Source organism: Erpetoichthys calabaricus, chromosome 14 (genome assembly GCF_900747795.2).
Source record: "Erpetoichthys calabaricus chromosome 14, fErpCal1.3, whole genome shotgun sequence".
In the NCBI taxonomy this organism is placed as follows: domain Eukaryota; kingdom Metazoa; phylum Chordata; class Cladistia; order Polypteriformes; family Polypteridae; genus Erpetoichthys; species Erpetoichthys calabaricus.
In genome coordinates this window covers 21,028,192-21,042,405 of record NC_041407.2, presented here as the reverse complement: position 1 = coordinate 21,042,405, position 14,214 = coordinate 21,028,192, and the positions used below count along the sequence as shown (strand labels likewise).

The 14,214-nt window shown below is 38.9% G+C and overlaps 1 protein-coding gene across 1 annotated transcript in view; it reads right to left on the bottom strand.

The window, feature by feature from the left end:
• Positions 1–14,018, bottom strand: part of gga3a (golgi associated, gamma adaptin ear containing, ARF binding protein 3a) — a 41,277-nt gene extending 27,259 nt beyond the window's left edge. The window contains exons 1-9 of the mRNA XM_051936291.1: positions 13,923–14,018; positions 7,812–7,896; positions 7,114–7,189; positions 5,629–5,727; positions 3,968–4,091; positions 3,698–3,801; positions 3,176–3,256; positions 2,102–2,239; positions 31–112 (exon numbers count right to left, since the gene is read on the bottom strand). Coding sequence (XP_051792251.1) covers positions 31–112; positions 2,102–2,239; positions 3,176–3,256; positions 3,698–3,801; positions 3,968–4,091; positions 5,629–5,727; positions 7,114–7,189; positions 7,812–7,896; positions 13,923–13,962 — 829 coding nt within the window. The 5' untranslated portion in view covers positions 13,963–14,018. The remainder of the gene's footprint in view (positions 1–30; positions 113–2,101; positions 2,240–3,175; positions 3,257–3,697; positions 3,802–3,967; positions 4,092–5,628; positions 5,728–7,113; positions 7,190–7,811; positions 7,897–13,922) is intronic.
• Positions 14,019–14,214: the final 196 nt, after the last annotated feature.

The window sequence follows — 14,214 nt, the reverse complement described above, 5'->3', positions numbered from 1 at the left end:
GCTGCAGCTTCTGAAGAGAAAAGTTCTTACCTAAACTGCTGTCATTATCTTCTGTTTCAGTGGCAAGCTTGAAAACAGTACGTCTCATCTTGTCTGAACGATCATACAACTCCTGGAAGAATATAGATAAAAAAAATTCAAACTTAAACGTGCTGATGTGTCATACTTTGTTCAGCTTCATTAGTCATCTAATCAGTTACCGGCCCTTAAAAAAACATTTTATATCTAGAACTGTGAAGACAGGGAGTCAAATCTCAGCTAATAAAGACACAGGACAAAACCCTTATGACGTCAAGAAGAAAAATGGCTTCACTGCTGTCAAGAGGTTGTTTCAGACAATTGGACCCGCAGGAAGGCACAAAAGTATGGTAAAGTTCACTTTGAGTCTTCCAGTGGAAAGAGTAAAAGAGAGTATGAAACTGGCAAAAAAAAAAGAGTCCTGTATTTGCTAATGTGGGAAGGTAAGGGCCACTAGAGGGTACTAGACCCTGTCATACCAGGAGCTCAGAAAATTCCATGTTCTCCCAGAATATTAGTAGGCTGGTGACCTACCAGATACCATTAATGTCCGAGTCATCCTCTAGAAAGAGAGAATTAGGACACAGATGGCTGGTAAATAAATGGCTACAAGATCTCCTGGGTGACAGGTAGCAATACAGAGTCTCAAGTGAAAAACCCATATCACGATATAATTAAACATTTTGATGGATTCAGTAATTACCAGGATAATGCATTTGTAAATAATTTTTACACTGAAGGTTTTTTTTTGAAAGTAATAAATGAGTTAAAGCCTGCACACAAAGGTGCATACCTATAAGTAGAAACACTTATTAACATTCTGCCACTCAAATGGGTTCAATAGCACCTCTCTGGTTTGAAACAACTTATTGAAGCTGCTGCCAATCCTCTCTTCCTGTTACACATCGCCAGCCACTGCACAGTCACAAGCTGGAGCTGACAGCAGAACACCAGCTAGGCTGAACTGCATATCACTCTGTAAGTTTCTTAGTAGGCTCACTTATCAAATACAAATCCATACATTAAGAAATTACCTTTGAGGCACTAAAACACCAACATAAAATCCCTTTGCTTGCATACATTTGCACATTTTGTGATATAATATGTTTTATGTTTAAATGAGTCTGCAGGTTTTCCACTAATTTATCATACCAGTATTTTTTTAAACACATAATGCAAGAAGAGATTTCATCTGGTATACGAGATTAACTGGTTTATTTCACCAGCTAGTGCTCTCTGAACTAATCTCAGGGTGGCAGCACACAGTTATTCTCTTGTAGATCAGAAACAACATAGCTATTTGTAAACAACAGAGTGTAATTGCAGCCCGCAATACCCATTAAATGCCTGGTTGCGCTATGGTTAAGATTAAGGCTGTAGGAGGGTTTTCTGGTGAGAGGTGAGAAAGGAGGTACTTTGGTGGTGCTGTAAATGCGGACAACTGAATAAGCCACTCCACCTATAGCCAGGGGTTCAAAATCTGTGAGTACAGGTTTGATGTGTCAACAGGGTTTTGTATATATTGTACTTCATGCTTCTTTGTTTGCCTATGTTGAATTCTTTATTGTATAATAAAGAAACTTGAATACAGCTTTACAAATTAAATGTTGTTCTAACCTGTTTTTATTTTTTTCTGATTTTAACTTTTATCAGTTTTTTCCTTTGGCAGATGCACAGTGACACTACAGCATCATTTTAAAAATTGCACTTTATTTTTAATCACTTTGAACATGGAGAGATGATTTGAGGGCTCCCGCTACTGTAACACTGGCCAGGCAGGTAATACATAAGGTTTTAGTTATAAACAACACATTTTTCATGACACGTGACTCGCCTTGTACTTTTCCAGAGGTGAAGAGATGCTGTGAATGTACCTTTCCTCATTACACTGTGTATGTGATCACCTGACAAATAATTTGTGGATACTGAGGAGTCCACAAAATTTCTTTTAAATATTTTTGTAAATCACCATTACTAAAAGTCTACCATGAAAAGTCTATTTCAAATGTCCGTCTGTTTATATATAATAGATGGGCTTTTCTGCTGATGTCCCACTCAGTGATTTTGCATAATGAATATTTACCTTCATAAGTTCCTTGTCAGCATCAGACGATTCATCTTTGTTAAAATGGATCAACATTTCATTCAGAAGTTTCACATTATTTTTCACCTCCTCTAATGTATTCACACGTTTTGTGACCTTTTGCATGCGGGCTTCATCCTTACAAAAGATTAAAAAAAAACCTTAAGCTATTTCTTCATCAGTTTTAATGATATAAATGTGATAATAAAAGCCTTGTTTAGGTGATATGTGACCCTGACTAAGAAACTGAAGCAGTCAAGTTGTTGTCTGTTTTACTTAGCTAATGACTATAACAATACAACATTAAGATTTAAGTACACATTAACAGCAACAAAAAACAATAATTAACAAATACATTTTCTTCTAATTAATAAAAGATGACATTCAATAAATCTAGAAATTACTAAATTAAAACTTAACTACTGATTTATTTTAATAAAGGAATATCACCTTTAGCCTATAAGTTAAAAGTTCTTGTATTAAGAAAAATAATCAAGCCAGTGTCTCATTAACACAGGCTGCAAACAGAACCACCAAACAAGGAAACTGATCACACATACATATACTTTAAACTAGTAGCGCAAATTAAAGCCTTTAACAAAAAAATTAGCCTGAATGTAAATTTGGTGAAAAAACATCTGTGTGGATGGCGGCAATGAGGTCAGCATTCTGGCTTTTTTTTTTTTTTTTTGGTTAAACATAAGAGACAGCAATCTGATTACCTTGCTACTGTTTATACAGTGGCCAAAGAACACTATTTATTTATTTTCCTATTATAAATACATTGATCAGTGTTCCATTCAGGACGGGCAAATGAAGCAAACTGAATGTTGCAAGGATATTTGTTAAAAACCCAGTACGCTTGTGAGATTCAAAGTTTAAATGGGCATCCTAGGCAATGCACTTGCATTACTGTTACTGTTTTTTAATGAACAGATATGATGACAACTTGTGGTTAGTGAACATTTAATAATCTTTAACATGATACTTATTTTCAATGTTTTATACAATACAATTAAACAAGGGCACTCTAACAGTGTTTCTGTTAAAGCCTAAAGGAAAATGACTTTTTACCTCTTTAACCATGTTCTTTATGAGTCTATTGGCTTCCTGGAGATCTTCAGGGTTTTTACTTTTCAGCAGCTCAGCCAGCCTCTATGATAAGAAAAGTCAGAAAACAAATCATAAAGTCCACACACTTGATTGACTGCTTCAGTATATGACAACCTCCGTGGTACGGTTTCTGTTTAAGAGAACCTTCTATATCAATCTAGACCGTAGTTGTTCTGGTGGAGGAGAGGCCCAATATGTAATGGAGTTTCCACAGTCACAATGAATAAACAAAGCCCCAGTACCATTAGTAATCCAGGAAGTTGGACATGACTCCAACAAACACAAATGTATAAAACATTCATTTAAGAAAGTGTAAGAAACATGCTCACTATGAGGGAAAAAACAGTATTCAAATATAATATTTTCAGGGAAGTCATTACAAAGAAAAGTAACATGTTCACTTGTAACTGCAGTTAATGCTTCAAAATTAACATTTTCAGACAGAAAAAAAAAAGCAAAATGTTTTTAGTTTAGGAAACCCACCTTACTCTTCTCTTCATCCTCAAATACAGGATTTTTTGGCCGGGTAGGAGGAGATGGAATGAGAGTCTTATCTACTGGAATCTCAGGATCTACAGACACAATACCTGTCATTGAAGGAAATAAAGACAAATTCAACAAACACAAAATATAATGTGCTACGTTCCAATATGAGAGTACATTCTGAATCTTTTATTTACACCACGTAAAACCCTATATGGCCAGCAGACTGCAAACAGCTGTTCTGGTCTCCATGGCAAAGAAAGTTCCAACCTTGCTTCTTTAACATCTGGTAGGCCTCATTTATCTTTGCTTCATCTGGAAGTGCCACAGCCCAGCTGTACAGCATTTCAATCACCTTCCTCTTAACCTTCTCAGACACTCTGTCACCCAGGTACTGAAAGACAAGCAAAATTTTTATTAACTGCACAACTGCAATTTTAGCAACTTCCTTACAAACAATTACAAAATAGGTGTCAGCAGAAGAAGTACAATTTTGAATACACATGAGAAATTGGGGGATGGGGTGCAGAAGATTTCCTAATTTAATGATTTAAAAAAACTAAAAACAAACATTATATTAACAGCGTAAAATAATAAAGGGAGACATAAAGTACTGCATCTGTTTTACCAAAGTCATTTTAAATTTGGGCAGGAATTCTTCAGCATTAGTCTCTCATGTGCAAGGTTGTGAATTAAACTTTGAAAATATTCATCCAGTCCTAAACATGTAAACAAAGTAGCATTTCCTGTCTTAATGTCCTAAATATCAAGCTGCATCCCATTGCATTTTTACTGTGAGTAGAAAGTAAGAAAGGAAGACAGTCAGGAAACATTTCTCTTAAGAAACTGGCATTTGTCTGACACAATTTGGAAGTGACAGCAATTTTAATAGTTGTCTCACGTAAAAAGTATTTATTTCAACAACACCATGCAAGTTCCTACAACTGAATATCTTGCTTTGCTTCAATACTGCTTTACTCATCTATAAGACATACGAGGTGAGACACAAAAATAACTGGACTGGGCTTGGGGCTTTCCTGGAAAACCATCTGAAGGTCGGCCGGAATCATAGAACTATATCCCCTCCTACACACCCTCTCAACCCGCCGACCGGCTAGGTATATCGTGTGAAAAGCCCAGTCAGTATTTGTACAACAATCGCTACACGAGTTGCCGGAATAATGTCGGCTGAAAAAAATCGAACAGCACATCAACATCAAATTTCTTGCGAATTTTCTCTTTTTCCGTAAAGCAGATGTCAAATGACAAAAACATTCCGGTCCACAATCATCTTCCCTATTCGCCCGATTTAGCTCCCTATGATTTTTACTTGTTCCCGAAAATCAAAAGTGACCTGAAGGGGACAAATTTTTCTTCAATGGATGAAGTGAAGACAAAAACGGCAAGCCTGTTAAAGTGCCTCAGGCAAGAAGACTAGCAGTACTGTTTCAATCAATGGATGATACGTATGGAGCAGTGCAGAGATCAGGAGGGGGAGTATATAGAAGGTGACAACACGCTAGAATTCATCAATAAATATTTTTTTTTTTGCCAATCCGGTTATTTTTGTGCCTCACCTTGTATAGGTTGGTGGTGCAGGGGGTAAGAACAGACAACGAATGGAGCATAAACCCATCATGTTACATACTTAAAAGCAAAAATGCTCTACATCAGGCAATGTGGAAAAGAAAAACATTTATCACTAACTTTCACATATCTGAAAATGGGAACTTCTGACTAAACATGCTTGTCAGTATTATTTTATTAATTAGTGTAAATACAAACCATCATGCATCACACAGAATTTACTAGACTTAGGTGCAGAACACAATTTTTGTTACTTTTTTTTTTTTTAGAAATAGTCATTAAATTATCAGACAAATCAAAGCAATCATTCCAGTACAAAAACTAAAATACTATGAAGCACTCACCTTAGGAGAAACAACTTTAATTAACTCATTTAAAAATCTAAATTTTCCAACTTCATTATGAAATCTTCTTCCACAGTTCTTCATACAAGCTTCTAAAACCTGAAAGTTATAAAGTCAGGCTAAAGTACCAAATTTTACTGAGGCATTACCACTTACTCTTATACACTTAACTCACACTGCATTACTAAACTAAATAAAAGCAGCTGTTTTTTTACAAGGTGGCACGGTGGTGCAGTGGGTAGCGCTGCTGCCTCGCAGTTTGGAGACCCAGGTTTGCTTCCCGGGTCCTCCCTGCGTGGAGTTTCAATGTTCTCCCTGTGTCTGCGTGGGTTTCCTCCAGGTACTCCGGTTTCCTCCCACAGTCCAAAGACATGCAGATTCTAAATTGTGCTTGGTGTGTGTGCGTGCGCCCTTCCCGGGCTTTGTTTCCTGCCTTGCGCCCTGTGTTGGCTGGGATTGGCTCCAGCAGACCCCCATGACCCTGTAGTTAGGATATAGCAGGTTGGATAATGGATGGATGGATGGATGTTTTTTACAAACAAAATTCAACTTATCCAAATAAACCACAAAATGAGCATTTAAAAAATAGAACAATTCTCAGTCCCATCCCACTGCTTTTTGCTCAGGTACAGCCACAGAATATTTCCTCACAGTCATAGACAGTATATAATCTGAAAAAGGCATGCAAAAAGTGTGCAGTGGATACACATCAGCAAATATTCTAATGGGGTCAGATTACAGGTTTTAATAGTAATGAATTCTATAATCAAGCAAATCTCACAACTGCAACATAGCTATTATTATAATAGCATCTCTTTCTTGCAGATCTATATTCATTTGTGCTGAGACTTTGATAAGCAACAATTTTAAACATTACATCAAAGCAGATGTTGGTAATAAATAGGACTTGCACTATTCATGTAAATCAGGGATGTTAGCTGGAGTTTCAGAAGGGTAGGAGCAAAAAGTCATTTAGTGAAATGGCACAATCCACAAACGGCATTAACTATCTTCTAATTAAAAGAATGGAAGGCTGCTAAATTAATCAATAATTCAGACTGAATTATTCATATCAAAAACATGAATATGTTTGAGTATATTTGAAAGTAGGTGAAAATTCTGGGTGCTGCATGTTACACTCTCATATGAGGCATATTAAAATTGCAAAAATGCCTTTAATGTTCTGTCAATACAGGTATGTTTTTTCAATTTTTCTTTCGCTCACATAGCTGTCATATAGAATATACTGCTTAAGAATCATACACTTCTATTTAACAAAATGTCATGTGAAAACCATATTTAAAATGAAAGATCACTATACCTCTTCAAAAAGACAAACATTAGACTCTATGTGTACACAAAGTAACATAGCCAAAAAAAAAAAAAGCAATCTTGTGCACTAGTCATATGTAGGGCAAGTGATGTTCATCCCTAAAACTAAAACTCTTAACACTAAAGACAGAGACTGGCATCGGCAACACTTACTGACAAGGCCTGCAGGGCCTCCCATTCCTGCGGAGACTGGATCTTATGAGCCAATAATCTAACAGCAATCTGCGGACTTAAGTGAAAAATGCAGGTAAGATTTAGACATGCACAGCAATATTATTATATAAACAATGACATAAAACTTTGGAAGACATAACCGAAAAGCAATTGTTCATTTAGTTTTGATTAGAAGTTCAGATTTTAATGTACAGCATTTAGCTGTCTAACAGTAGTACTAGGGTGTTGTACCGTGTTAGCCATTATGAATGTAGAGAAAAGCCAAGCAAAATGACACCTTTTATTGGGTAACTAACATCTTGCCTGAAGAAGGGGCCTGAGTTGCCTCGAAAGCTTGCATATTGTAATCTTTTTAGTTAGGCAATAAAATTTGTCATTTTGCTTGGCTTTTCTCTGCTGTCTAACAGTTAAATTTTAAGCCAAATCCTCAAACCTCATCTATAAAAATTGCCTAAAATAACTTACTGACCTGAAACTTACCTATATTTTGTAAGAGGTATGCTACTCCTGCTTCACTGGCCAAAGATTACTAGTCTATCAATGTGTTTCACAGTATTAGTTAGATGGTGACACACAAGTTTCAAACACACCACCTGAAGTCATTGGCAGGTAGCAAAGAAACCTTTACCCTGTAACAACCAAAACGTCTTTGAACTTGCACGAATACAAGAACATACCCTTCCAGTTCTTTATTGATTTGATCACAAAATCCAATAATGTACTCCCAGTCCTCCACTCTGTTGGAAGGGTTTGTGGCTTTATCTAAAAAAACAAAGCATAAAAATACTTTTAGGACAAAACGGAAAACATCAGAGAGCATTTGTATTAAGCAATATTTCAGTAAAAGTTATGATTGACATTCTGCTAAGTGTCCGCCAGCCATGGTGATGTGTATGGCAATGTTTCATTTGTAGTTGACAATTGTACACGAAGAAATACACCAAGCAGGCTAGAAATGAACACAAATGGTGCAATTATCAAAAAGAACACTCAATAGAGACATGCACGAAATAAACAGAAATATCTAAACAAAATAGGATCAGCCTCTGGGCCTTCTTAAACAGGGAGGGGCTCACGTACAGTACTTGCCCCCATAATACATCCATCCATCCATCCATTTTCTAACCCGCTGAATCCGAACACAGGGTCACGGGGGTCTGCTGGAGCCAATCCCAGCCAACACAGGGCACAAGGCAGGAAACAATCCTAGGCAGGGTGCCAACCCACCACAGGACACACACAAACACACCCACACATCAAGCACACACTAGGGCCAATTTAGAATCACCAATCCACCTAACCTGCATGTCTTTGGACTGTGGGAGGAAACCGGAGCGCCCGGAGGAAACCCACGCAGACACGGGGAGAACAGGCAAACTCCACGCAGGGAGGACCCGGGAAGCGAACCCAGGTCCCCAGATCACCCAACTGCGAGGCAGCAGCGCTACCCACTGCGCCACCGTGCTGCCCCCCCCCCCCCATCATACAGTATACCATAAATGCTCGTTTCTTCCCCACATGTCTCTCTATCTTTCTCTTATCTGATCTCCTTCAACAGCATAGCTCTTCTTGTTTTTACCACTTGTGTGATCACCCAACTATTCTTCGTAAGCGTCTGGCTGTACGTCCATTTTAATTCCCATCCTAGGATCACTTTTGGTCAAGCCCCAGGATCTCTTCTTAGCTCAGAGACTAGACCTACACTACCTGAATATTAATTACAAAAGGACTAAAATGATAAAATATCTAGGGACAAATGTAAATAGTTCAATTACCATATCCTTATTTGGTAAATACTCTCAGAATCTCAGCCTTATCTTCAAATACAAAAACATGTAAATGATTTTATCACGGAAAGAAAACTAGACATTCTAGCACTGATGGGATGCCTGTGCTTGCTAAAACAGCACCCTCTCAATGTATTTTAGTTTATTGCATTCAAAAGGAAAGAAAGGCAGGAACTTGGCAATTATTTTCTCAGGTTAGTTGAGGTATGAAGACCTTAATCTTAATTATTTAATTTTTTTACTATTTTATCATCACTCGTTCTTGTATTATCAGTCTACTGTTTGCTTAAGTATGATGCCTTATTTATTCAGACATGAAGTCAGATTGACAGTGAATGTTTAAGTTGCTCTGCTAATAACAATGGACTCAAACTGTGCCACATAAATACAGTGCACACCATTACAGTGTCACAATCAACCTACGTTGGAGAAGATTAACATGATTGATGCAAGGACCTCTGCACTATTTTGCAGCACCCTGGTCCTCCAATCAGTTTGAAAAAATAGGGAGCAAGATATAGGAGGCCAAGTGATGCTTCTGTATCCCCTCAATATCCACGGTTTATTTCCTTATCAGACTCGTTTATCATCTGGCTGAGCCACTGGCTGCCCTACTCCATCCATGACAATGAATGATGTGTTGTGCATCCCAGTATCTATCTATCTATCTATCTATCTATCTATCTATCTATCTATCTATCTAATGTCAGCTTCTATTGATCCCGACTCTCTATTTTTAAATAAAAGGACTGAAATTGACTGGATGTTTTTTTTAATGAAGAAGGACCAAATCTTAACAAATCACGATGCTGTCATCTGCATCAGCCTCAGCAATGTTACTGCTCTTGATACACATAAATGGGAGCATCTAACACAAAAGCACTTAAATAACAGTCGGGTCTCCTTATGTGTTGATTTAATTGACAAGCTGACGTCACTTACTCAGCACACAGCTCCAAGAAAAGAAGAAGCAAAGAAGTTTGGTTTGGAAAACGTAGCCACAGCAATGTCTTACATGCCAAATGTTTCGTGGACAACTTCTACGAATGTGATGAAAACTTAATTTGAGCAATGAAATTCATGGAGAATCTCAAGTACATTTTATATGTATTTCTTGAATTAATTAAAAATAAATATTTTTAAATGCATTTTTAACTATGAATTCAGAAAAGTTGAAACAGAGGCAAAAATAGTTCCTCCAGCAATACCTTGATTTACGCAATGATGAATTAAAGGCTGGGATAGGCTCCATGCCCCTTGTGATCCTGAACCAGAATAAATTATATTTTAGAGTGACATAACAAAGTAGTGAAACCTCAGATATAAATTTCAAAGGAATGACAACCATCCAAGAGGTAGGTGAGGCGACAACGATTTTTTTTGCCGAGTGTACTTTCAGTTGTGTTCCTGCTCTCTGTTGAAGCAAGATAATAATGGATGAATATCAATTTGTAAAATCCCAAATGGGTAAAGATAAGCTAGCATTCAGAAGATACGTCTACCGACACCAACGATCCCGAAACAACAATCATTATTTCCAGTGCGATGACAAAAATTAAAAAAAAAAAAAATCTACACCCTTAGCAGAGTCCTGGAGGGTGCATGGGAGTTCGCCCAACCAGTCTACATGTCTTTTGTGGACTTGGAAAAAGTGTTCGACCGTGTCCCTTGGGGAATCCTGTGGGGGGTGCTCCGGGAGTATGAGGTACCGGACCCCCTGATAAGGGCTGTTCGGTCCCTGTACAACCGGTGTCAGAGCTTGGTCCGCATTGCCGGCAGTAAGTCGAACCCGTTTCCAGTGAGAGTTGGACTCCGCCAGGGCTGCCCTTTGTCACCGATTCTGTTCATAACTTTTATGGACAGAATTTCTAGGCGCAGCCAGGGTGTTGAGGGGGTCCGGTTTGGTGGACTCAGGATTGGGTCACTGCTTTTTGCAGATGATGTTGTCCTGTTTGCTTCATCAGGCCGTGATCTTCAGCTCTCTCTGGATCAGTTCGCAGCTGAGTGTGAAGCGGCTGGGATGGGAATCAGCACCTCCAAATCCGAGACCATGGTCCTCAGCCGGAAAAGGGTGGAGTGCCCTCTCAGGGTTGGGAGCGAGATCTTGCCTCAAGTGGAGGAGTTCAAGTATTTCGGGGTCTTGTTCACGAGTGAGGGAAGAATGGAGCGCGAGATCAACAGGCGGATCAGTGCGGTATCCACAGTAATGCGGGCTCTGCATCGGTCTGTCATGGTGAAAAAGGAGCTGAGTCGAAAGGCGAAGCTCTCAATTTACCAGTCGATCTATGTTCCTACCCTTACCTATAGTCAAGAGCTATGGGTAGTGACCGAAAGAACGAGATTGTGAATACAAGCGGCTGAAATGAGTTTCCTCAGCAGGGTGTCTGTGCTCTCCCTTAAAGATAGGGTGAGAAGCTCAGTCATCTGGGAGGGACTCAGAGTAGAGCCGCTGCTCCTCCGCATCGAGCGGAGTCAGATGAGGTGGCTCGGGCATCTGAACAGGATGCCTCCTGGACGCCTCCCTGGTGAGGTGTTCCGGGCACGTCTAACCGGGAGGAGGCCCCGGGGAAGACCCAGGACACGTTGGAGGGACTATGTCTCTCGACTGGCCTGGGAACGCCTTGGGATTCTCCCGGAAGAGCTAGAAGAAGTGGCCGGGGAGAGGGAAGTCTGGGCATCTCTGCTCAAGCTGCTGCCCCCGCGATCTGACCTCAGATAAGCAGAAGAGGATGGATGGATGGATGACAAAAATTGTAATGGCTCCGCAATCCTTCGTGGAGCGACAATTTTCAATTTTTGTTTTTAAATAAAATTTTAATCATAATTTGTCACTCCATCGTTATGTCACTCCAATAAAATGTCACTCCTTTAATAGGGTATTTATGTCACTCCTTCGATACAGACCCATGTGTAATGTTGGAGTCAGTAGCCAACCTCTGCCTAACAGAAAATTTATTGCAACAGCATAAGTGGCTCATATCCAGGATTTTTTTTGTTTGACTGATCAAAATAATTTTGCAATTGATCCCAACCCAATATGGGTATGTACAGAACTCTACACTGAATGTCCATCCATCCATTTTCCAACCCGCTGAAGCCAAACACAGGGTCACGGGGGTCTGCTGGAGCCAATCCCAGCCAACACAGGGCACAAGGCAGGAACCAATCCCGGGCAGGGTGCCAACCCACCGCAGTCTACACTGAATGTGCATATTCAAAATTATTAAAATAAACTAATCGGAGAGATGCAACCTAAGAGAGCACAATGAATACCAACAGCAAGCTGGCCTCTACCGTTACTTAATGTTGTTTTCAGTGCACGACACTGGCGAAAATCTCAGTTCAAGACTGCAAGAAAGATAAACAGATAAAAAGACTTTGTAGCTGTTGCTTTCAATGCAGTTAAATTGCTGTATGTGTACGTAGAAACCTGTGGACATGAGAGGGGAGGACAAGATGAGGACTATAAAGATACATAACAGTGGTCTGATCACTTCTGAATGTTAAAGGGACGTTTGATTCTGTTCACATATCTCTCTCTCATATTCCCTGAATGTGCAAAATATATGCATTTGAAGATACAATTCTTGACCAATAAATGAGGAGGAGAGGCGGCTCTTCATTTCAAACATACCGAATTACGGGAATATGTCTTTCCTATTTATCTTCCACGTTTTACAGAAGTATTAATGGTATTTTAACAAAAATGCATGTATTTTGCACACTCTGAAAATACTAACGGGTAATGGACATGCGGATTATCCGACACGAGTTTGGTGAGAATTATGATTTCTTTTTTCTCCCATAAATGTTTTTCAAATTGTTTGCAGTTGTCCAAAGTTGGTCACCTTTGGGTCCCATTCTATTTTTCTCCATAAAAACACGAGATTTAGATTTACATGGGGTAAATAACATAAGAAAAAACACAATTTTTGGATGGAATATTCCTTTACGCATTTTCAGGTGTGAAAATATATAAGATTCACTTGCAAATAGCATTATACCTTTGTTTCAGAGAAACAGACGCAACATTTTAAAGAGTGGCTAAACAGGCATAAGTCAGAGTAAGGAGTAAAAAAAAGTTTTTAATTTTGACGTGTTAATTCTAGACACAATCTAACACGTTTACTTAAACGATAAAGAAATGAACAAAGGGATTGTGCAACGTTAATCTTTAGTCATACTTGGAAACTTTTATGAGGAAGTATAAAAGATGTCTCTAAACTAATCTGTAAACTTCCGCTACTTAAGGAAAATGTTAAAATTTCCGAAAACTGGTTATATATTTTCATACATAGCCCTTGTATAACATTTAGGTCCTACTATTAACACATAAGGCTGAAAATGTGCAAATCTGAAACGCATATTTGAATACTGATATTTAGTCAAATATAAGCGGCGACAATACGAATGTATGCATGCATGTACATGTGTACCCACAGTTCTGCACAGTTTCATTCAATCATACAAGTTGTTTCAGTAGATCTTTTAAAACTTTTTAACACGTCGTTTAGCGAAAGATGTTCCAGCAAATTCCACCCCACTTAATGACAACATTACTGCCTATCTGAGTAGGTGAAAATAACAACCATACTGTTCACTTAGTTACGCATCAAGAGGTAAAAACCTTTTCCTATGCAGATTATATTACTATTCAGTAACAGAAAAAGCGATTGTTCTATGTCAACTGAATAACCTGAATTTAAAAGTTGCATTTAAAACATGCACTTCTTGACACATTTGCACCTCCTCTCATGTCTTCCTAAACAGTTGTTACACTTCACATATGCTGTCACCGCTACATTTCAGCCTGGGGTAATAAGGCTGTCAAAACAGCTGAAAAATAGACGGGATATCGGGGCTACCACACCCTGCCCCGCCCTGAGACACCAATTACTTCCCTTTCCTTTCCGCGAAATAATACTAGACCACTACAATTTACACGACCAGCCAACAGTAATATACTCGGAGCTATTCTTGCTACAATTTGCTGTCACTCACTAAGCCAGCACTCCAGCGTTTCTCCTTCCGGATCCGCCATGTTGGGCGCTCGAACTAATCTCGCGAGAGGAGAAACAAACCCACGGTGCTCCGAGACCGCCGCCTGGTAAAACACGACAGCTGTGCGCATCTGCAAAGCCTGCTTATGGAAACGGCAGCACAGCGTGACGGACGAAGTTGGCTCATTGTTCTCAGTATGATTCCAAGCAGCTTGTCTGTCCTACTCAGTTTTCAGTAATAATCAATATAAAGAGCCAAACAGATAGGATAGGTAAAGTTGTTTTCAACAGAA